The 23,309-nt window shown below is 40.0% G+C and overlaps 1 protein-coding gene across 12 annotated transcripts in view; it reads right to left on the minus strand.

The window, feature by feature from the left end:
- Nucleotides 1-8,784, minus strand: part of ARMC2 (armadillo repeat containing 2) — a 76,778-nt gene extending 67,994 nt beyond the window's left edge. For 6 of the 12 annotated variants that reach the window (XM_032683677.1, XM_032683679.1, XM_032683681.1 and 3 more), the window contains exons 1-7: nucleotides 8,498-8,614; nucleotides 8,064-8,116; nucleotides 7,046-7,162; nucleotides 5,974-6,205; nucleotides 4,661-4,733; nucleotides 2,330-2,498; nucleotides 882-1,092 (exon numbers count right to left, since the gene is read on the minus strand). In XM_032683677.1, coding sequence (XP_032539568.1) covers nucleotides 882-1,092; nucleotides 2,330-2,498; nucleotides 4,661-4,733; nucleotides 5,974-6,205; nucleotides 7,046-7,061 — 701 coding nt within the window. In that variant the 5' untranslated portion in view covers nucleotides 7,062-7,162; nucleotides 8,064-8,116; nucleotides 8,498-8,614. Of the gene's footprint in view, nucleotides 1-881; nucleotides 1,093-2,329; nucleotides 2,499-4,660; nucleotides 4,734-5,973; nucleotides 6,222-7,045; nucleotides 7,163-8,063; nucleotides 8,117-8,497; nucleotides 8,615-8,645 lie in introns of those variants that run through there. The other 6 variants (XM_032683678.1, XM_032683683.1, XM_032683687.1 and 3 more) reach the window with 6 other exon arrangements.
- Between the last annotated feature and the right edge of the window lie 14,525 nt (nucleotides 8,785-23,309).

Consider the following 23,309-nt stretch of genomic DNA (forward strand, 5'->3'; position numbering starts at 1 on the left):
TTCCTAAACATACAGACATGCTAGAAAGACGATATCTACTGGCAAATACTTATCTGTAAGAGTGAACAAGTGTTTATAAGAATGTGTTCTTGAAAATAAAGTGGGTTTTGTTCTTTGTTGTTGAGATTGACAGATCTGACAATGTGATTAGCACAAAATGGTTGTTCATCCAACTACTAAAGCAGCAAGTGATACACCTACTGAGCAAAGTGCTCGGTAGGAGGGACTATTCCTCCCTCTGCAAGAATTCAAGTTGGAATCAAAAGAAAAGCAATTTATTTAATTGTGAATTAAAGAACGGATATAATAATGTAGGTTCAGTAAAAATAGACTGCATGCACATAAATCTTATTAATTTCTTATACCTGTTCAGTCATCTAAAAAAAAAAAGAAAAGAAAAAATAAACCAAAAACTCAAAGCCACAAAAAATTTTGCCTCTATTGCCAATGAGTTTAAGCCTGGTTTTAGTGTATGATCACTATTTCCCCAATACCAGAACTGAAAAGGGCTCTACTCATCTGTTGAGCTAAGAGAAAAACGTATAGCACCTTAAAACAGGACTGAACTGCAAAAGTAAGCACACTGAATTTACACTTGAGTATTCTACATGCAATGATTAGAAGATACAGTTTTGAAATGTTGATGATCAAACAAAATAGAAGTTATTTATTTTTTTACAAGTTAGTCTTTTGAGTGCAAAAATTTCCTAAGAGAAGAAATGTAAATTTTTCTAATAATCTAAACATATTTTCATTTTAAAGAATATATAGTGTTACCTTCAAATTCCATCAGTTTTGAACATTTTGATACTTGCATAACTGAACATTTAGGAAGAGGGTTGTGTGGAAGATGCATATTACCATCGTTGACCAATACTGACCTTTCTCCTCTCAGCTGAAATGAAAATTTTCCTGATGTCCCTTCCATGAAGTCTTCACTCTCCGATATGCTGATACGCTCATTACAAATTAATTGTCTACTTTTATCATTAACTGGTGTGTACAACCTTTGCTCTGCTATGTAGTTATTATTACTTCTGCCAAGATTATTCATCATCATAGCTGGTTCCTCAGAATCTAGCTTCTCTTTGTCTGAAATAGTCAAAAAGAATACATTTTGTAGAAGGGTCCTTACACAATACACACACACAACAGAGCTCAAAATTAATTAATTACAGTAATTAATTGTCGTGTTACACCAATTTAAAAGGAAAGAAAGCTTAAGACTTTTAAGAGTAAAGTAATCAATGTCTTCTTATGAGCAGCATTTTTTTAAGTCTTTCAGTTTTGGGTTTTAACATCTCAATATTTCATCTTTTTTTATTTCCTTTTTACAGATAAGTGGATTTTGCCTTGTGAAAAAAAGTGATTGTTTTTCAGGATCTGAATATTATGAAGGAACTCAAGAAGAAGACAGCTGTTAATCTCGTACCTTGGTATGTACAGTGATAAGAATCTCCACAAAAAACCCTGATGTAAACATTTGTATGATCCCCAAAGGGGAGAAGAGACCAACTCAGGCTATAACTACATTAGGTTCTCAACTTCTTCAACTACAAATATCAATTTATTAAGGCTAATGGATTAAACTACATATAGGGGAACATTATATAAAGATATATTTATAAAGTAAGTACATAATAATAAAGTAAAGTTTACTACTTTTTGTTAAGACTTATTTTGCAATAAGGTAAAAAGTGAGATATTCAGTTTATCACGTAAAGTAACAATCCCGGACAATGTAAGAATTGTCATTACTGCAGGTGAGTCTTCATTAAAGACAGAGTCCCAGCATATTTCACTATGAGCTAACATGCAGGAAGTCAAGATGCCTTTCTCATTTGCAAGAAAATTACTTCTAAATCCCACATTTAGCAACCTTTATTAAGTCTCCACTAAAGAAACTCTTAATAGCAAATACAATGTAGTTGGAGGCCTGTCAAGACATATCATTCCTTTTTATTCCTCCTTTTATGCTCAATAATCCATCAGGGAATCTCCTTAGATGAATGGCATCTCATTACCTCTTCAAACGTGTCACCATTTAATGTTAATTTTACCCATTGAAGAAAACTTTCAGTAAAATTCCACTACTTGTAAACCTATAGGAGAAAGAGGCACCTGAGTAGCTTTCAACTCACTTTCAGAGGCAAAGGCCAGCATCATTTTTGGAAACCACAGTTTCAAAACTGCCTTAAAGCTGTTTTAATACTTTCAAAATTTACACTGAAAGGACCTTTAATATAATAATTCATGTAATTAACAATATTAAAACCCATCATGCAGTTATTTTTCTAGCAAATAATAATACGTATCAAAACATTCTTACTGTGATCTGGAAGAACCACTTTAGCAGAAAATAAACTTCCCAGAGAAGTTGTTCTATATAAGCATGCCCGAGCAGTGCTGACTTTTCTAACCTCTGCAGCCTCAGCAGGAGGTTTTGGAAGGAAAGCAGAAGAATCTTCATCTTTTGCAGAAGTGATTAATATTGGTTTCTGTGACAAAGATAAAGAAGACTTTTAAATAAAAGCACAGATAATTTCATTTTCATACAAGCAAAAATTAAAAAAAAATAGAAATCCACATGATTTATAACAAAGGGCTAAGTTCAGAATAGAACAGAAATTACATAGGCTTACTCATTAAGAAATTTTCATATCCAGAATCTAATGATATCATTCCACCAAACAACCAGATGTCTATACCATTATCACCATAGAAAGCCATTAAAAGCCAACACTCAGGGTGCAGAGAACAAAAACCAGCTGGAGTAGAAAAGCTCAGAATTATTTATTCCTCTTAAATGCTCATTTAATTACATCTGCAACATGCTTATTTATCAAAGAAAATGCGCCAAAGACTTGTGCTAGCAAATCTAGAGCTCCATCTATTCTTTGATTTGTATTTGAGCACTAAAATAGTATTTCCAAAACACTTTGAATGTGTTCATGTGTACTACTTCCTATCACACTGAGACAAATCATGCAGATCCAGAACGGAAGTCCAAGTTTTATTTATGCCAGTGTCCTGCATCTTAGAGGATGTGACCAACCCCCTGAACCTCTCATACAAAACACCTGATGTGCCCTTTCCCTACATAAAAGCACTGACCTGTAATATCAAGATTGTCTACTAATTTCCTCATAATAAAGAATCCACTAGAAAGTCTCCAGCCAATCCTTCTGAGCTCTCCCCAGTATTAGCTGAAGATAGCCAAGAGGTGAGACCCACTCCCCATAACCACTATGACTAAGTCCTTCATTTACAGTATAGTGTCTCATATTTATTGGTAAAGCAAAAAAGGCAGTTTTTGCATTGGTCAATAGTTTTCTCTAATTTTTTTCCATTCTCACACATGAAATAAATGCAAATTTAACACCAGTACTTAAATACAACTGTAGATGTATTTAATCTAAATAGAAGTATGGTCAGAATTTTTTAACTTGATTGATATAAATACATTACCTTATCAAAATTACTTGGATTTCTTGGATTTTTTTCCCTTAATCTCCAAAAGAATGCTATATTTACATTACTGCCTTGAAGAAGCAATGTATACAGCAAGTATATTTTATTGATTTAGCATCCCTGTTCTCTCAGGTACTAAACAAATGATCGTGATTTAATCTTGTATTTAAAGATCAAATAAAAAAAACCCCAAACTTAAAAAAGCAGATACACTTACAAATTAAAAACAATTTGCAATTTTCCCAGAAAGTGAAAAGGGGTTCTCCAAGTACCTCTGTTTGTTTAGAAATAAACTACAATCATTACATTTTATGGAAGTGTAAGTAAAGCTGAAAGCACAACCACATATTTACTTTCAAATTACTGATCACAGAGACAGAGAATAGATGAGATTGGAAGGGATCTCTGGATGTCCAATCCCTGTGGCTCAAGTAGGGCCACCTAAACTCCATGTCCAAGAAGCTTTTGAAGATCCTCTGGGTAACCTGTGCCAGGGCTTCGACAACCTCACAGCCAGAAAAGTTGCAGTTTGTACCAACCGCCTCTGGTCGTGTCATGGAAAAGAGTCTGACCCCATCCTCTTTCCACCCGCCCTTCAGGTATTTCTACATGTGGATAAGATCCTCCCTAGTCTTCTCCAGGCTGAATGTTCCCATCTCTGTCCCTTCATCACCTTTGCGGCCCTCCATCAGACTCTCTCCACTAGCTCCATGTCTTCCTTGTACCAGGGAGCTCAGAGCTGGATACAGGACCCCAGATGTGGCCTTACCAGTATTGAGTAGAGGAGAAGGATCATTTCCCTCAACTTGCTGGCAACACTCCTCCTAATGCAGCCCCAGATACCATAAGCCATCTTCTTAATGGCAAGGGTATGTTGTTGGCTCACATTGATGTTCATGAACATTTTCTATTTTAGTAAATTTACACAAGAAAGCTGACTCAAGTATCTGTCTTCTGATTCTTGTTAATGTCACTTAGAATTATAATGCAACACAGCAGTATTTAAACAGTTTAAATTATTTTCAGGTTTCTTTTGGGGAAAAAATAACAAAACTGACTTTATAAGTCTCAGACTAAAATTACAACAGGCCTCCATTTTCCCCCAACATCTTTAAATCATACCTTTTCCTAACATTACCAAGACACATATTTATGTCAGTACTGCATGAGTTATTTCCAGAGTACTCACATGATCCAGTGGACTAAGACGAACACCAGACACTGGTCTTGATTCAGCCAAATCAAAACTGGATGCATGAAGACTAACAAAGAAATGGAATATAATATGAATAAAGCAGACCCAGTGTTTTGCGATCAGTTAGTTCTTTTAATTTTATGTTTCATCCCTTTGCCAATGAATATGGGGAAAAGAAGGAAGAAAGGTAGAGTGACAAACTACTTCACACTATTCCTCTTCTTCCATGAATACTATTCATCTTTGATATCTGGGAATCCAGCACAATAAGGAAGAAGAATTACAAGATCACCTGCACACCTGCCATGATACAGTTTATTTTATACATCTATAACAATTCTCTAATGTAAGCCTAAATTCATGCACAAACCCAACTGCCCAAGCTATTTCACACAAGCTGCTGAACATCTTGTGCAAGCATGACATGCTCCTTCCCACACAAAGAAGCAGCACAGAGAGAACAAGCATGGATGTCAACCAGAGGGACCTCATTACCTGATTACCAGGCTCTTACCTTCTGTAAGGGCACAACACTATCTATGCACTAAGGAGTATCGTATCAACTGAGTTCCTGAAGTCATGCTGCCATGAAAACAGCATGGACACTGACTGGCTTATATAGTCAAACACGTTTCAGCATTCTTTCTGGCACGCCTGACACCTAACACTACAAATACAGTTCATATCTCCTCTCTGCAGTCACTACAGAATGGGTACATAAGGAGAGCTAAAAGATGATTGAGAAAATGGTTGAAAACAGCTCAGTATATAATTTTTTTTTCTCTTGTCATAACAGACAGATCTATTGAGCTCTGTGAACTTTAGTACGTAATAAAATTCCACACAGAAATAATTCTGAAGTAGCATAAATTTTGGTTGAAAATGAGCATTTCAAACTTCAAGACCTACGATTTTACATTTAAAAGATCTGAGAATGCTCTAAAAAAGATCTAGCATACAGGTTATGTGGAAACAAGCAAGCTTTCACATGTTCTTGGAAAAAAGATGAAGACTATCGCAATTAAAAGTATTCAATTTAGAATTTCAGAAAAAGGTAAATAACAGATCATTTTCTCATACTATTCTCCACATAGAAAAATTGTGTAATGACTGCCTCTGGCAGCTCTAATCCACAGGAACTTCCTGGACATATAGATTAACACCAACAGTAAGGATCATTAGAAGAAGGCAAAGGATGTGATTAGGAATACAGATTAACACAGGGAAAATAATCACCGGAAACATAATTACAGAATCAAATCTCTTGCTGCTAACGGATATTTGAAAAAATCTTAAAGCCACAGTACCTAAAAACTGAAGGGGGTCTATTTTGAGGACCTCGCAAGGATTCAGATCCAAAAAGTTTCCTTTGACCATCTGTAGGTGTAAACGGTCTTTGAGTTCCTACTGTTCGTAGAACATTTCTGGCTTCATTTATAATCTCAGAACAGGTCTTCCGCTTTGCCACTGAAAGCCAGTAGAATGGTTCTGCCTTTTTTGTATTTTCACTCTTTGAGGCTTGCATTCCTCTGCAAAGTACTGCACAGGAAGAACACTGGATAATATATGTGAAAGGCACAAAGTATTACGCTAGTTTTAAGCCACAAACTATTAATTCATCACTAGTTATGGTACCGCAATGTGGTTAAAAAGGACGTAATAACTAAATCCTAGACAGTGCCGAACTAGTGCAAAATAAGGTTCATTGATACTGCATTTCCCCCTCTGTTCCCCAGTTCTATGGGAAAATACTGAAGAGCAGAAAGCATCTGACATGGAGGACCCTTAGTTTTTTACAGGGAGCTAAAATACACCACCATGCTTCATGGGCCAAACATGATCCTTCCCAATACCACAGAAAATCTGTTTCTTGACACTTGATTACTTAGGAAACATGACAGCCAAAACAAGAATTCAATAATATGCTGTAAAGAGACAGGATTTTTCCAGCTTAGGAAAAACCCAACATATATTATCAACCTTACCAAGGGCAGCTTCCTAATACGTCAAAGAGGCATTACTATCAGTAACTGAAGCACAGTTATCAGCAATTGATAAGCAGAGACAAAGAAGAACAAGCAATCCACTTTCTTCCTCTGAAAGAAATTATTCCTCAACCCACCCCAAGCACATGAAAAGAAGGATAACACTAATGTAACATAATCTGTCAACCCAAACTTCCAATCATTGTTCTGTCCTGCTGCATCTTCTGGCAAATGCAGTGGTCAGCGAAAGACTTGCTCCAATATCTCTCAAGCCCGGCAAACCCAATTGTTTATCATGGTGCAGTTCTCTGTAGATATCATCCTTGTCATTTTACAGCAAACTCATCCTGAGTCTTAAACCATCCAAAATTCCTCTTCTGCTTTTCAAACTTACCTAAAAAGAAAAACATGTTTCTGCACTGTGACTTAGACCATCTGGTAACTTCTATTCTCTCACATAGTTAATGACAATGAACTGACAGTAGATCAGACACCATCATCTTGGTTATTTCTAAACTACGGAGTAAAAAAAAAAAAAAAAAATTCTTATTTCTTTAATTTCTCAGTTCAGTTCTTCCTGGTTTGCATTTTTATTTTTCCAACCGCTTTTTCTTCCTTTGACAGCCTCTACATTCTAGCACAGTGTCTTTCACTGATACACACCCAACTCTTAAAGCAGAACTACCCAACATAAAATTGGATGTTAAGGAGAAGCACCAACCTCTTTCATTAAATGATGTGTAATTTAAAAAAACACAGGAACAGATCAGAAACCTGAGACTGTCAGTTTTTTTGGTTTTTTGTTTTGGTTTTTTTTTAAGATTTCTGATTACCATTAATATATTACTTATCTTCACTGTGAGAGGAGCCCCGAAGAAAAGATACAAGGACTCCCTGAAACAACATCTCAGCCTTGGCCATATTGATCAACATAACTGGACTACTCTGGCCTCCAATCGGGAGGCCTGGAGACACACTGTCTATAACGCAGCTGTCTCCTTTGAGAATGCACGCAGGATCACTCTTGAGGAGAAAAGACAACGCAGAAAGAATCATGTCTTGCAGAATATACCATCTAAGGAGTCTTTCTGCTGTGCCTTTTGCAATCGGATATGTCTGTCTCGTATTGGCCTCATAAGCCACCAGCGTGCCTGCAACAAATGTGGATAGTGCCTTCCCAAATCTTCGTTCGCGAAGCCTAGCCATGATTCTATGATCTTCACTGTGACTGAATTCAGTTCTCTATGCTCCCTACTCTCCCCTCTATTACAATGCGATTCAAAAAAAGTAAGGAATTGCACTGCAGCAGCCTGTTTGAAGCAGTTATCCAGTCAGTTTAGTAAGAATATGCAAATAATAGCTATTACTAGATACGATTTTAAGCACCAGCAATTTAAACACCAGCAACTTACCAATCACAACTGGTACACTTTCAGCTCGGTGAAATTTTGAAGCAGAGAAATCACTATCGAAAAGAAACGAGAACAAAGTTAATCAGAATGAAGTCTGCAACCCTTAACAGAGTGAGGTTTCCAGTACAGCCGTGAGACAACACGTCCAAGAGGAACTCCCCAAATAAGCAGCACCTGTGAAGTAAAAGCAGACCCAGCCCAAACCCGGCAAACAAGCCTCTCCTGGGAACGGGGCACTGCCAGCTGCCGGAAAACGACACAGGGGTTCTCCGTCCGCTTTTCCAAAGCCTCCCGCCCAACTTTCACATATGTTGGAAGGGACCCACAAGGATCATGGAGTCCAACTCTTAACTGTACGTCCCGCACGGGATCGAATGGCCCCCAAGGGGATCGAACGCACAATCTCGGTGCTACTAGCACCATGTCTAACCAACCGAGCTAATCTCAGGGCTAACTCGCCGCACAGTCCGGCCGTCCGCCACAGCCCGGCGGGGCGGCATCCCCGGGCACAGCCACCGCCACCGCGGGGCCCCGGTCCCGCTCACCCTCCCGCCCCGCCGTTCCCATAGCAACAGTACACACCATGGCGCCGCCGGGACGGGGCCGAGGCCGCAGCGGGGCTGACCCGGGAGCAGGCCGGGGCTGGGGCAGGGGCTGGGGCAGGGGCCGGGGCCGGGCGGACCCCTCACTACCCTGTGCCGGCCGATGCCGCGGCGCCCGTGGCGCCGGTGCCCCCTCGCTGCCTCCGCCACCCCCGGGGGGGACCGGGCACCCCGAGGCGCACGCGCGAGCACCTGCGGGCGCCTGCGCGGCGCAGCCGCTGCCTGAGCAGGGCGGAGTCCGCGCATTCCAGAGATGTGCCTGCATTCCAGCGGCGGGGTCTGGGAGGAGTCCTGCGGCAGCGTTAGCCCGTAGGGCAGTGGTTTTGTGGTGGAGGGCGCTTCTTCCCGGCCAGTCCTGCCTCACGTTTAGCGATAGCGTCTGGAAAAAGCCCAGGGTTCAGTTGGCAGAAGTTACTCGGTGTGACGTGTTGCCAGTTTAGGACTCTCTAAACACAGACACGAGGCCCAGTTTAGAAAGGAGACATTGTTTATTCTGCACAGAGTGCTAGGTGGAAGTTTTCCCCAAATGAAGCACTCCAATTCTCGAAAATGTACAGAATCATAGAATCATGGCTAGGCTTTGTGAACGAAGATTTGGGAAGGGCTCTACCCACATTTGTTAAAAGCACACTGGTGGCTAAAAAGGCCAATATGAGATAGATACACAAAAGACGCAGCAGAAGGGCTCCTTAAGTGGAATATTCTGCAAGACATGACTCTTCTGCGTTGTCTTTTCTCCTCAAGAGTGATCCTGTGTGCTTTCTCAAAGGAAGCAGCAGCGTTAAAGATAGTCCGTCTCCAGACCTCCTGATTGGAGGCCAGAGTAGACCAGTTATGTTGATCAATATGGCCAAGGCTGAGATGTTGTTTCAGGGAGTCCTTGTATCTTTTCTTCCGGGCTCCTCTCTTGCGGCAGCCGGTGGCAAGTTCACCATAAAGCAAGATCTTAGGGAGGCGGTGGTCCTTCATCCTTGAGACGTGCCCTGCTCAACGCAGCTGTGTTCTCAGCAAAACGGCCTCAATACTTGTGACTGCTGCTTGTTCTAGAACAGACATATTGGTCACCTAATCTGGATCTTCAAAAGCAAGACACAATAGACAGACAGGTGACACAGAAGGAGCCAACACAGAAAGACCCCAGACTATTCGATAAAAGCCCGGGCGGTCCTTAGTTCAGGGTCCCTCCTTCAAAGTTATGAGGACTGACAAGGCAAGACTGTTTCACAACCCCTTTCTCATTCTCTGTAACTCTCTGGGCAACTTGTTAACTATTTCTGCCTCTTGAGTTGTCAGCATCATTGTGGTAACTTTCTGTCTGAGCTGATTCACACATTGGAAAGGGAGACATTGAAAGTTTTCCACAGTAAAAACCAGGGGTCACAGTCCTTGTGTAGCAGCAGCCACAAACCCCCGTCCCATCCTTGGGTCATTCTGGTCAGGCACTGAGGGTTGGATTGCTCACTTCAGCAGCTCCCTGCCAGGGCAGAAGCACTATCACATCTCCCGCTCGCCTCCTGTTCTCTGGAAGGCCAAAAGGTGGACATTTTCACACTGTCTGTAGCAGAGCTTTGCATAAATGGGTCCCACAGGCCTGATGGCTTAGTCGGAGTGGCACAAAGGGCTCACTTGCAGTGACTCCCCCAAGCTGCCTCCTGGCAAGGTCCCACCAGAAATGCATCCACCTCCAGGTTTCGGGATCCCATTGTCCAGGTGCACCAGATGCTCGCTCAGCAGCTTCCTTGCATGCCTCCTGTTATTGCAATGGGTAATGTGATCACGACTCGTATCAGAAAATCTCCAGATATGTAACAACAACAAAGACAGGCCTTTTGGGGCAAGTGGGTTGTTCATGACGGACAAGGACAGTCTTTTGTTTGCTATCTCTGAATGTGTTTTGAAATTTATCTAAAAATTGCTGTAGGAGGGTGGTTATTACCGCTTTATGAATAACAGAAAAACACAACAAATACAGGCCCATCTGACCAAGCTTCTTCCTTTGTTCCTTTATTGTGTGTTTCAGATATATCTGAAAGCACTTTCCAAATAAATGCACCTTGTACATGTACTTATATGTAAATATATATATACTGGCATGAAGTTCCTTTAACTAATTGCTTGCTAACCTAACTTTAATTTCTTATGTTTGTTGGACAAGAACCCTGTTGATATTTTAAATTTAATTTGTCTTTCTGATTATTATTATTATAAGTCTTGTTATGCCCCTCTCTTCTACAAAAATACCCTCTTCCAGTTCATTTTTGATTCTGACAGGTGTTATGATAGCAGTAAAAAGATCTCCAAGTGTAACCTTACCTGGTTTACATAACACCTGCCATTATCTCTGCTAGCTTCTACTTTTTCTCTAATTATTAGACGTCTAGTCCTCTTTCTTCTGCAGCCAAGTTCAATACCTCAGAAGTAATGAAAATCTTGTTATTACTGTACTTGCTTTTCTTTGTATATTCTTCCTTAAAAGTGAAAATAATCTGTGCATGTGCATGTGCGTGCATGCTATTTTCAGATCAGTTATCTTCTTTTCTGTTACTTTCTTCTGCACCTTTCTTTTATTAAAATAATGCAAGGGAAGTTTCACAGAAAAGTGTGTAGATCTGTTTCCTAGTAAAGCCAGTTTGAATCTCTTCTTACTGTTATCATCTCATCATTCTTTAGTCAATTTTTAAATCCACCCTGTTAAACCCACTAAGCCTTCTTTCTTGGCTTCTTCTTTAATCCTTTTCATATGCACATTATTTTTCCTCTCTCTGTTTTCTAGATCATCAAATTGAAAAGTTAAATTTTATTCATTTTCTGAGCTTTGGCAATTATAGCAAATATTTCTTTTGTGATCTCTCTGCTCTGATGCCTTAAGGCATCAGTCTCAATTGTTACAACTTTCTCACTTAAATCCTTTCTCTTACATGCTTTTTACTGAATGAACTCTTTCAGCACCTATTTTAATTGCAGGTACATAATTAAATCTTGTTTGCAATAACAGTGCTTTAGGATGGAAGTATCATCAAAACATATAAACTGACTTGGTCTAGGCAAGTTAGTATTTGCTCAAGAGATTGCTGAGGTAAAAGGAATGTCCTCTGAGCATGTCTGCCTAACTAATGAAAAAATGCAAAGTATCCAATTATGTCATATTCAAATTATTTCTCTTTTTTATTTTTTGTTTTTTTTAATTTGAGAAACGTGAAAGGGAATTTGTGCTGGTATCCAGTCTCAATTTCCAGTTCTGCTAACTTAAATCTGTCTAGAGATGAAATTTACCTGAATATCCAAGCAAACAAGGCCTATATTTCAATGCAATTCAGAACTAGTTAACAGTGTTAAGCACTTTGCTTGTTGAGTGTTCATTGATTACACTTGCTGCTTCCAGTTGCTGACCTGTAAAAACAGGGGAGCCCTGCCGACACTAAGTTGAACATGAGCCAGCAACGTGCCCTTGCTGAAGAGGTGGCCAATAGCCTCTTGGGCTGTATCAGGAAAAGCATTGCCAGCATGTAGAAAGTAGTCCTTTTCTTCTGTGCAGCACTGATGAGGCCACAACTGCAGTGCCGGCTCTGGTCATGGGCTCCTCAGTACGACAAGGACGTACTGGAGTAAGTCTAGTGAAGGGCCACTAAAATAACTAAGGGACTGGAGCATCTTTCATTTGAGGAAAGGCTGAGAGAGCTGGGACTGTTCAGCCTGGAGAAGAGAAGGCTCTGGGTGGGATCTTATCAGTATGTATAAATATCTGAAGGAAGCGTGCAAAGAAGATGGAGACAGACTTTTTGGTGGTGTCCAGTGAAAACACAAGAGGAAGAAGGCACAAACTGAAATACAGGAAGCTCCATTTAAACATAAAAATAAATTTCTATGATGAGGGTGGTCAAACACTAGAACAGGTTCCTCTTAGAGGTTGTATAGTTTCCATCTTTGGAGGTATTAAATATCTGATTGGAAAAGTCCATGAATGACCTGCTCTAGTTGGCTGCTTTGAGCAAAGGGCTTGGCCTAGATGATCTCCAGAGGTTACTTCAAACCTTATTTATTCCGTAGTAGATGTAATTTTTTTTAATTCCTTGAAATCTGATTCAGATTTGACTGAAATTTTAGATTTTGGAAATTGCTGTGATCAATCTCTAGCTTCCAGTGTGGTCTGGTCACTGCATCCTGCAAACTCTGCACCTTACCCTCTCTTGGACTAGCACTTGATTCATTCCATGCTCACTGTTCAGTCCCTTCAGTGAAAAGCTGAGATTTCCCAGTGAAGTTAAGCTAGCATCCCAAGTTAAATACCCCTCTGTTGGTATGTTTGTGCTGACATATGGCATGCAAGGACCTCTTGTACCAACTAACTAAGCATCGTGAGCAATCTACCAGCTGTACACCCACTATGCAATTGTCCCTACATCAATGAGTGCATTCATTGATTTCCTGATATTTCTGCTGCCTCTGCCAGTGACTGGAAATCCCTGGCTTATTAGCAAAATGCCTGCTTTTCTTCTAGTCTGCCTTTTGATGCAACTAGACAGATAGGGCTCCACATGACTTTGGTGCTGCTTCTCAGTTTAAGACTCAAATTTCTACAGCTAGAGCTGGAACGGCTATTGGGGAAAGAGCCTTTTTTAAAGAACAAATAGATTTGGAAGAAAAATATGAAGACTATGGAGGCTGCAATCCAGTGTAAAGCCTAAAAGCCAAGATAAGAATGAGTGCTGGGTAAAGAAGAAGAAAGGCCTTTTTTTTTTTTCTCACAAGATACAGCCTTCAGTTTAGTGGTTCCAAGAGTTTCTTTTATGAGCATTTTGTTGTGCAGAACTTACAATGGCTCTGCATTCATTATGGAGCATACTGAGGTTGGACATGGGACTTACCATTCACAGAAGCCTGTGGTGAAGAATACCAAGAACTGGCTAAATTCGAAGAGATTTTTGGGGACAGAGATGTGGATAAAGTCAAAACGGTTAAGATACAGAACCCTTTAGGGAGCTTGCTGAACACACCTAGATAATAGAGGAAGATGATTCACTGGATAGACCTGGTGCATTAACGTGGTGATCTTTTTTACTTTCTCAAAGCATCTACATCAGCATTCCTTGTCTTTCCTCCTAACAGATTCTCCTGTCAAATTGTATCTATCAGGAATATTAAGAGTACTGAAATATTAGTATTTGGCAAAAGTTCAGAAAGTCATTGGATCATAAAATGGTTTGGGTTGGGAGTGACCTTAAAGATCATCTAGTTCAATCCTCCTGCCATGGGCTGGTATACCTTCCACTAGACCAGCTTACTCAAAGCTCCATCCAACCTGGCCTTGAACACTTCCAGCGGTGGGACATCCACAACTTCTCTGGGCAACCAGTTCCAGTATCTCACCACCCTCACAGTAAAGAATTTCTTCCTAATATCTAGCCTAAACCTGTCCTCTTTCAGTTTGAAGCCTTTTCCCCTTGTCCTATCACTACAGGTACTTGTAAGAAGTCCCTCTACAGCATTCTTGTCGGCCCCTTTAGGTACTGGAAGGTGCTCCAAGGTCTCCCTGGAGCCTTTTCTTCTCCAGGCTGAACAACCCCAAGTCTCTCAGTGTGTCTTCATGTGTAGAGGGTGCCTGCAGACTACAGGTGCTCCATGTCCGTAACATGACAAACTCGTTGTTCGGAACTCGCCTTACGCATGTGGTTATACACAAGTCCAGCAGGTCCCATACATATATGTGGTCTGTAAGCTCTGTGTGTCTTCCATTCATCTATATATTCTACATGTATGATAGCTATCTAAGGAATGCAGTTTTCTCTAATATCTGGAAATGTCATGGAATAAAACCCAAGCACTGCCACTGACTCAGTGTTGAATTCAGGAAACAAGATAGAACTCCATTCAAATGGAGTGACCCTATAAGACTCTGCAAGTTTTTTGCAGGAGACTGCTAAATTTAGGTTTTGTGGGTTGGTGGATATGTCTGTTATTTTTTTTCCAGTTACAGCATTTTTGTTTTTACAAACATCTTTCCAACCAGAACTGCCTTGTCTCTGTTGCCAGAGCTGGCCTTGTTACTCTGTTAATGACAACAGAATAGATGGGAAGGAAAGCATGGGCTTTCTCACAAACAACATTGATATAAAATACTGTCTAGAGAGACCACCACAGAGAAGCACTGCTTTCATTTGGGTATTCAAAATAAGATGGGACTGAATTGGACATAAACCTTATTTACTGTTCCACCACAATCAGCAAAGCCCATTACATCTCTTATTTCCAGTACATTACCCAGCATAAAAAGATTGTGCAGCAGGAAATACTTGATTTTGTGTAGCTTACTGGAGTCTGAGCACCTCAAATAATGCCAAAACGCCCAGATTGGCACAGCTTTCCAGAAAGGTGGCACCACCTATTTCCCCACTGTCTCCTCTTTAAGCAGCTCTTTAACTCAGGGTGAATGTGCTGTGAGGATAACACAAACTTGACATCCAACCCTGAAATTTTCTTGTATCCAGTGTTTATAGTATGTCTTGAAACTACAATTTGTTCTTGTACTTTAGCAAATACTTACTGCAAATAGTTAGCTACCATTCATCATTTCTATGTCGCACTTATCCACAGTGCTCAATATTTTAGGCTCCTCTTTGGATATGAAAGAATCCTTTCATCTGCCCTAAATGAACAAGAGAGCTCTGCTGTTTGATACAGTCTGGATTTCTGGCAGCGAGAAATCTGCAATATGGAGAAACAACACATATAAAAATAGGTTATTGCACAAAATAGAAGAATTTTTTTTAAATCTGACCCAATATTTACACTGATTTTGTGATGGGACATTGTATACAATGGCAGTTCCACAATGTGCTGCAAAGAATTACCAGAAGGCAGTCTACCAAACGCAACACGAGGTATTCTGGGTCAGCTTCCAGTAATGCCAGACTTCTTTTGCTGATAAAAACCTGATGATCTGAGGACACACTGCAGCTTTAAAAACCAGCCAAATGTGAACACATCCTGCCAAAACAGATATGTCAGTAGCACATGCCAGCAGAACTTCTGCCAGTAAAACTTTCTAGTTCAAACAAGGCCAGAAACAGCAGCAGCAGCAGTTACACAGCCCGGGGATGCCTCATGACCAGAGTTCCTGGTGGCTGCTTTCACAGTGGCAGCAGTGCAAGAGTTGAGGGAAGAGCCCAGCTGCCCTTCTCCTCCAACACCCAGGCCAACATACATCATAGCCTGTATCTCCTCTTCTGTAGGCTCCTGTTGCCGGCCTTGTTTGAGCAAGGCAGTCTTATGGCTGAAGTTCTGCTAGCATGAAGTCTTGGTATTCAATGGTTAATCTGCAGAAGATTTCTTCTTTGGTCCAGTTACATTGGCATTACACAGCACTTCTCTCTAGGCTGCATTGCAACTGTCCATCTTCGCTTACTCCCCCTGCAGCCCCCTCTCAACAGTACTGTGCCAATGCAGTAAACCCAGCTTCCAGTAGGTAATTTTCTGCTAAATGATAACAAAATGGCATCTACGCTCTGCTGGAAAAAAACCAAGATCTCTTTCCATCTCAGACTGATCAGCAGCACAAACGTAGGGTTAGACACAGCTGAGACAGGTATGAGCTTCATTTTGGCTGCTGTAAGTGGAAATTTTCTTTAAATTTTTGGACAAAATATTATGTACTTCAGTGGCAATCACTTTGTAAATACAGTGTCACTCTTGCAGGGGAAAAAAAAATTACTGATAATTATTGAACCATGCACCAGTACAGAGGTTGGGGCCGACCTACTGGAAAGCAGTGCTGCAGAGAAGGACCTGGGAATCCTGGTGTACAACAAACTGTCCATGAGCCAGCAGTGTGCCCTTGTGGCCAAAAAGGCCAATGGAGTCCTGGAATGCATTAGAAAGAGGTCAAGGGAGGTGATCCTGCCCCCCTGCTGAGTGCTAGTAAGGCCACATTTGGAGAACTGTGTGCAGTTCTGGACTCTGCAGTACAAGAGAGGCATGGAGCTTCTGGAGTGGGTTCAGTGGAGGGCTACAAAGATGATTAAGAGACTGGAACACCTCTCTTATGAGAATAGGTCAAGAGAGCTGGGCCTGTTCAGCCTCAAGAAGAGATGACTGAGAAGGGACCTTATCCATGTATGTATCTGAAGGGAGGGTATCAAGAGGATGGAACCAGGCTCTTGTCGGTGGTGCCAAGCAATAGAACAAGAGGCAATGGGCAGAAACTGATGCACAGAAAGTTCCACCTAAACATGGAGAAGAACTTCTTTACTGTGTGGGTGACTGAGCACTGGAACAGATTGCCTGGAGAGGTTGTGGAGTCTCTGTCATTGGAGATATTCTAGAACCCTCTGGACACAATCCTGTGCCATGTGCTCAAGGATGGCCCTGCTTGAGCAGGGAGGTATGAGCAGATGACCCACTGTGATCCCTTCCAACCTGACCCATTCTGTGATTCTGCGAAAGATTTTCATTGATTTTGCTGACGCTGAACTCTCCAACTGGAATAAAAGATAAAATGTGGGTAAGGGCTAAGAAGGTTGTGAATCAAGGCCCAGTGTTTCCTGAAAGAAGAATGGTATGGCTGCACAACGTGGAAAAAGGAGAGTGTCATCTCAGGCATTGGGATCATCCTCTCTAGGGAAGATGTGATTTGCAGGAATAGTAGGAAAGTGAAAAGAAATTAAATATGAGACTGGCTAAAGGGTAAAATTGACTGCTAGGGCAAAAATAACTTTAAAACAATTGTTTTAACTACTGGAGTCAAATGCATAGAAATAATCAAAGTGATCACTACATCATGAGTACAAATCTTACATTCCAAATTTTTATACCTCTAAAGAGGTATGTACATGAATTTATGAAAATCCAATTTTATTAAATGGGTGTTATTAAATTTTTGGTAAATTCAGGTATGAAATAGTTCTGATTTTTGAAGATAAGAGTTTGGAAAGTTTATATCCACTAGGATCTAAAATTTAATTTCCACTGAGGTGAATTTTATTTCCTGCAAATGTGAAATTGGAGAATTCAGTTCCTACTATTGTGATACCTGACTTGGAGTGGTATTTTACAAGGAGTTCCTCGAGGATACATCTCCAGTCATATTTTTATTCATTACCTTAAAATAGGAAGATGGAGTTTTGTTAATGAAATTTGCTGATGACACGGAAGCGGGAGACATCATTAATAAGGAAAGGGATGGCAATATGATACAGGAAGACCTGAATAACCTTGAGAACTAGAGTAATAGAAATGGAGTGAAACTTAATAGTGCAAATTGCAAGCTTGTGCCCTTCTGTACTAACACAAATTTCTGTCATAAGCTGCAAGGTCATCAGTTCAGAAACAGAAATATGCGAGTTGTGCCTATGCAAGTTAACAACTGGCTTCAAATGTTAAGGGGATGTGAAAAAGGCAGAGTTGATCCTAGAGTCTACTGGGTGACATATTTCAGTAGACAGTGCAAGTGAGTGTCTGGAGGAGGCAGTGCTTAGAGCTCCTCTGTAGCTCACTGTCATCCAGAGCATCCACATTCGGTAGAGAGGGACTGAGACTGGGATGAGTGCAGAGAAAGGTTAGTGAGACTGATTGAGGGACAAGCCTATCATGGCATAAGGCTACAGTGGCACAGCTTGTTTATTCTGCCAAAGGGAAGGGTGAGAGATTCTCTTCATATCATCTCTTTAAAGAAGATAAAGAGCAATTTATGCTCAAAGGCAGCGTTGATTCAGGAACAAATGAGCATTATTTGACCTGGAAAAATCAGAATGCAAATTTTTTAAAAGTTTTAAAACCACTGGTGAAGTAAGACTGAAACAGCCTGAAGACTGGAGGAGTCAAAAACCAAAATATATTAAGAGATGTATTAAAGTTGTATAAAAAGAATGGGTTGAGGTAGTTGCCAGAAATAGCTGGAACAGAGATCCAGTTGTCCCATTCAGTATTCCTCTGAAAAACTTTGAAGTGATTTAGTAGCCATTCATAAAAAACACAGAAGTAAACATCCTTCATTTCTAAATGAGCTCTGCATTAACATGAATTAGATAATTTTTTGGTTGGTGAACCGTTTCTTTGTTTCTCCTGGTAATATGAATAGCAGTACTGCTGCCAAGGACAAGATGAATACCTGTGGAATTTTTTTATTTCCATCTGCAGAACTGATATTTCTCCCTCAGATATCACTGAAGTTATTAGAGCATTACTTTTCCCAGTAGATTGTTTGCAGGTCAGTCGCCTGCCTTAGTCAAAGAGAAGAGCTAAGGAAAAAGGCAGCATAACACTGGGAGCCTTGAAAAGAAAACAACTGTTTTTGCTCTCTGTGTGTGTCTATGAGTCTGTGTGTTTTCTCTGTTATGCTTTGTTGTGCAACAGCAATAATCTCTATTGCTTTGTAGTATACTCAAAATAAATGGCTTTTTAGATTGATTACATGCCTCGACTTTGCTTTGGCTATTAATCAATCTCAGCAGCTGTTTATTGCTTTGTACATTACAAAGCAATAAAGATTATCCTTTAAAGAGCTGTTAATGCCTCATGGAAAAGTTTGAAAACCATTATTTTTAGAAATAGTACTGCTGATATGTAATTTTCTGACTTTTCTTTCTTCCTTCCATGTTATTTTAAGAGAGCTGTGTGCTTGTGAAACACACAACCAAGTGTCTACCATCTCTGTTGCTTCTTTGGATTCCTTTCGTAAATTGCTAAACACAGTGCTTCATAGCTGGCAGTGTTTTGTGTGATGGTCCATATTCATCTGAAGTCAGCAATGGATTTTGCATACAAGGGTACCATCCTCAGAACATACCAGTATCAATACTATTCCTGTTCTTCCTCAAAGTTTTGTTTGTTTGTTTGTTTTTTTATCAAGTACAAGTTTTAGGGTTTGCCTACACTGAAAAATGAACCAGTGAAAATCTAACAATGTATTTAGGAATGCAAAGCTCTCTGTGTGGACACTTCAATTCCATGATAAATAAACTAAGAAAAAAGGTAGTGTTTGTTATTTTGGAACACAAACTTTCCTGTGGGGATTGATACTCTCCTACGTACAAAAATATATTTCTACTTGTAGAATTACACTGGGAAAAAAACCCACTTTAATTTCTGACAGCAACTGCAGCTCAAATATTTATAGATATTTGAGTGATATTCGTGTGACCTTGTCACTGTTGCAGATGTACACTCTCCATAATTGTGCCAAACCCACCTCCTTTTGCAACACTGCTGGCCTGCTCAGGACCACCTCTGAAGAAAGGCTGGGCTGCTCTGTATTTTTACAGCTGCTGTTTTTCATCACTTCTTGTATTCTACAACCTGCCCCTGAGCACAGAAAGGAAGGATTGGGTGAAAGAATTATTTTTCCTTCTGTCCTTGTTTCTATGCCCAGTAAACCACAATCTGTCCCATCCTTTCTGTCTTAGGGAGATTTATGGTCAATGTCAAACCAGCAGCTTAGGTTCTGCAAGCTTTTCTGTGGTCTCCTGTCAGTGCAGTCTTCAGTTATGATGTAAAGGAAACCATTCTACTGGTGAGAAACTGTTAAATTCAGTTATCTACTTTCTCAACTTAGAGTATCAACAAAAGTCTGGGGTGTGAGCAAAATTTTATAATCATTACCCTCTCCTTCAAAATTGTCTGTTATCTGCTCGTTCTTATCACAACCACTAAGACCACCAATCAGCCACCGGTTGATGCTGAACTTGGTTCCAATCTCATTGTCATTAATAACAAAAACGCAAGAAATACCTGGAGATAAGTAGAGATATCTCACATAGTAGTAGCGTAACCTAGAACATTGTCCTGGTTTCAGCTGGGATAGAGTTAATTTTCTTCCTAGTAACTTTTACTGTGCAGTGTTTTGGATTTAGGATGAGAATAATGTTGATAAGACAGGGATGTTTTAGTTGTTGCTGGGCAGTGTTTACACTAAGTAAGGCCTTTTCTGCTTCTCACACCACCTCACCAGCAAGTAGGCTGGAGGGCACAGGAAGCTGAGAGGCAACACAGGCCGAAACAGTGACCCAAACTGGCCAAAGGGACATTCCATACCATATGGCATCATGCCTAGTACATAAACTAAGGGGAAAGCTGGCTGGAGGCTGCTGCTCAGGAACTGGCTGGGTATCTGTCAGTGGGTGATAAGAATTTCATTGTGCATCACTTGTTCTGCATATACTAATTCTATTTTTTTTTTAAATTTTACTTTTTTCCTTTTCAGTCCTATGAAACCGCCTTTATCTCAGCCCATGAATTTTACTTTTTTTTACTCAGTTCTCTCCACCATCCCACTGGGGTGGAGAAGAGCGAGCGAGCGGCTCTATGGCATTTAGCTGCCTGACAGGTTAAACCACAGCAAATGTGCAAAAGCAAAGAAGAGAAAAGACATACAAAATGGCAATATTAATTTGGTGACAGGAAGCTTATCTGAGGATAAACACAATAAAAGGGAAACACAGTGAAAAAGAGTAAGTAAGCATGAAATGGTGCATGCAATCCTTCTTCTTTCTTTTTCCTTTTAATTGACATCTATTGTAAGGATTTTTTAAATCATCAAAATATTCCTGGAGGATACAATTTCACATTTTGGTAGTAGGTGAATGCAGCCCATTCATGTTATGAGTCTTCAGTTTTGTAAAATTAGTTACAGAATTAGATCCTGTGGACTGACACATGTGAGAGGAAAAGACTCACTCATCTAAGAACAGCTATTTTTAGTAGGTGTATAAAGTGGAATGGATAAATAAAGTAGGTAATATGCCATGATGAATTTTCCTGGTGAACCTCATTACAACATCTAGAGAACTTACTGTAGACAGAGAGTATGTAGTGGAAGATTACTTATCTTTTGAGACATCACCTGTCATCATCCCTTTTTCTGAGGACAAGATATAGAATACAGGCAGTGCAAAGAATTGCTCTTAAATGATACAAAAACTCCCATTCAGCAAGGCTCAATAGAATCAAAAAGGCCAGCATTGCAACATGCTGTGAAATGTTAATAGCCAGTGGAACATTAAAAAAAAACCCTGAAAATAACCCCATTGTAGATTTAATAGGATTTTTCAGGTATGTGTAAGTCTAAATACACTGGAAGTAGAGTAAGTACAAGTTGCTAAAACCAACACTTCAACACGGTCTATTTTACCTTAATTTCCACAATATGAATGCTTAAAAAGTATGCCTCTTATTTTGAAAGCAAGGATATGTTTTTGATGATAAAGCATGGACGCAGAAACTGTGTTTTCATCATGTGAGGTAACACGGCTGTGGCATTGCTGGCTGCTGCAGCATCACTCAACCTTGTCCAGGCAGGACACACTGAGGAATCAGATTAGGCTATTGACAAAGAACTGCACAGATACATTTTCTTTTGCTATTCCCATGGTGTTTATAAATTCCTGTTTCTTTACTGCAAAAATCAGTCAGGCATCTTGGCATCAAATGACTGAACCTTATTTGCACCACACCACTAGTTTAAAAGTGATCAGTCCTTCACACATTAGAAGGATTTGACACGGATTCAAGCAATGAAAATTTGTCCAAGATGTTTAATCTCTGTCAGGTACAGGAGGTCAGTCAGTAACAAGACTATCATTAATTGTACTCCAGAGTCACGCTAGAAAAGTGACCTTTACAGTTTAGCATATGTTTAAACATAATCGACAGACAGGAAGTAAGATAATCACACCCTATGGGGTCTTGCAGCTGCAAGACCAAAGTTGGGGGAAATTTGGAAGGCAGGCATATTTGGTAGTATAGACAGAGTGTAACCAGATGAAACTGAAGGTATAAGAAACAGCATTTGCTGGGTGGGAGAGGTTTAAAAGCTCCAGTATTGCCTTTAATTGTCTTCTTTTATCACACCACTTTTTCAGGCAGTTCTATTCTACCTTTCAGTAGAAAAGGTACCTTCACTTACTGCTTCTGGAGCAAGCCCACACAAGGAGCTTTGTTCAGTAAGCTCTCAAATACTTTCTAATACTCTTCAGCTGTGATACAAGAATAAAATAATATTAGTAAATGTAAGAAGCAAATAAGGATCTCTTATTGTACAGCTGCAACCCTAAGACTACAAATATGTGCCAAAAGATGACCTACTGCCAAGCTAAATCCAGCCTGTTGTGTTTTATGGTACTGTAGTGTATTGACCAACAATCCTCCTCCTTCCTCAGCTTTCTGGTCATCTTTAGGATTGTGTTGAACAACAATTGTGTCTTGGATGTAACATCATTTTACTAGTGTGTTTATATATCATCTCACATTATGAAGACTTGGCTGTGACTGGATGCCAGGGTGTTATCAGTTTGCAAGTGATTGATGAATCAAACGAATGAAGCTGAACAACAAAGAATGGGTTCAAAGTGAAAACTAAGGATGTATGGTCACTAAAAGAAAATTTTCTAAGTTTATAATTTTTAGAAAACAATTGTTGTAAACTTCTCAGATATTGAGGTTTTGCCTTACATCAGGGGATATGAAAGGAAAAGCATTTATGAAGAAATGGTAGACTTCACTTCCAAAGCAGCCATGCTTCAGAATTTGGCCCATTAAAATTTGACTACTGGCTAGCTAATCAAGATGGAATTTTGGAGTCATCAAGTTCAATAGAGAAATTCTCTCTTCATACTCTGCCAGCAATGTCAAACGCTAATAAGAAAATACTTGTTCT

This window comes from Chiroxiphia lanceolata, chromosome 3 (assembly GCF_009829145.1).
Source record: "Chiroxiphia lanceolata isolate bChiLan1 chromosome 3, bChiLan1.pri, whole genome shotgun sequence".
Taxonomy (NCBI): domain Eukaryota; kingdom Metazoa; phylum Chordata; class Aves; order Passeriformes; family Pipridae; genus Chiroxiphia; species Chiroxiphia lanceolata.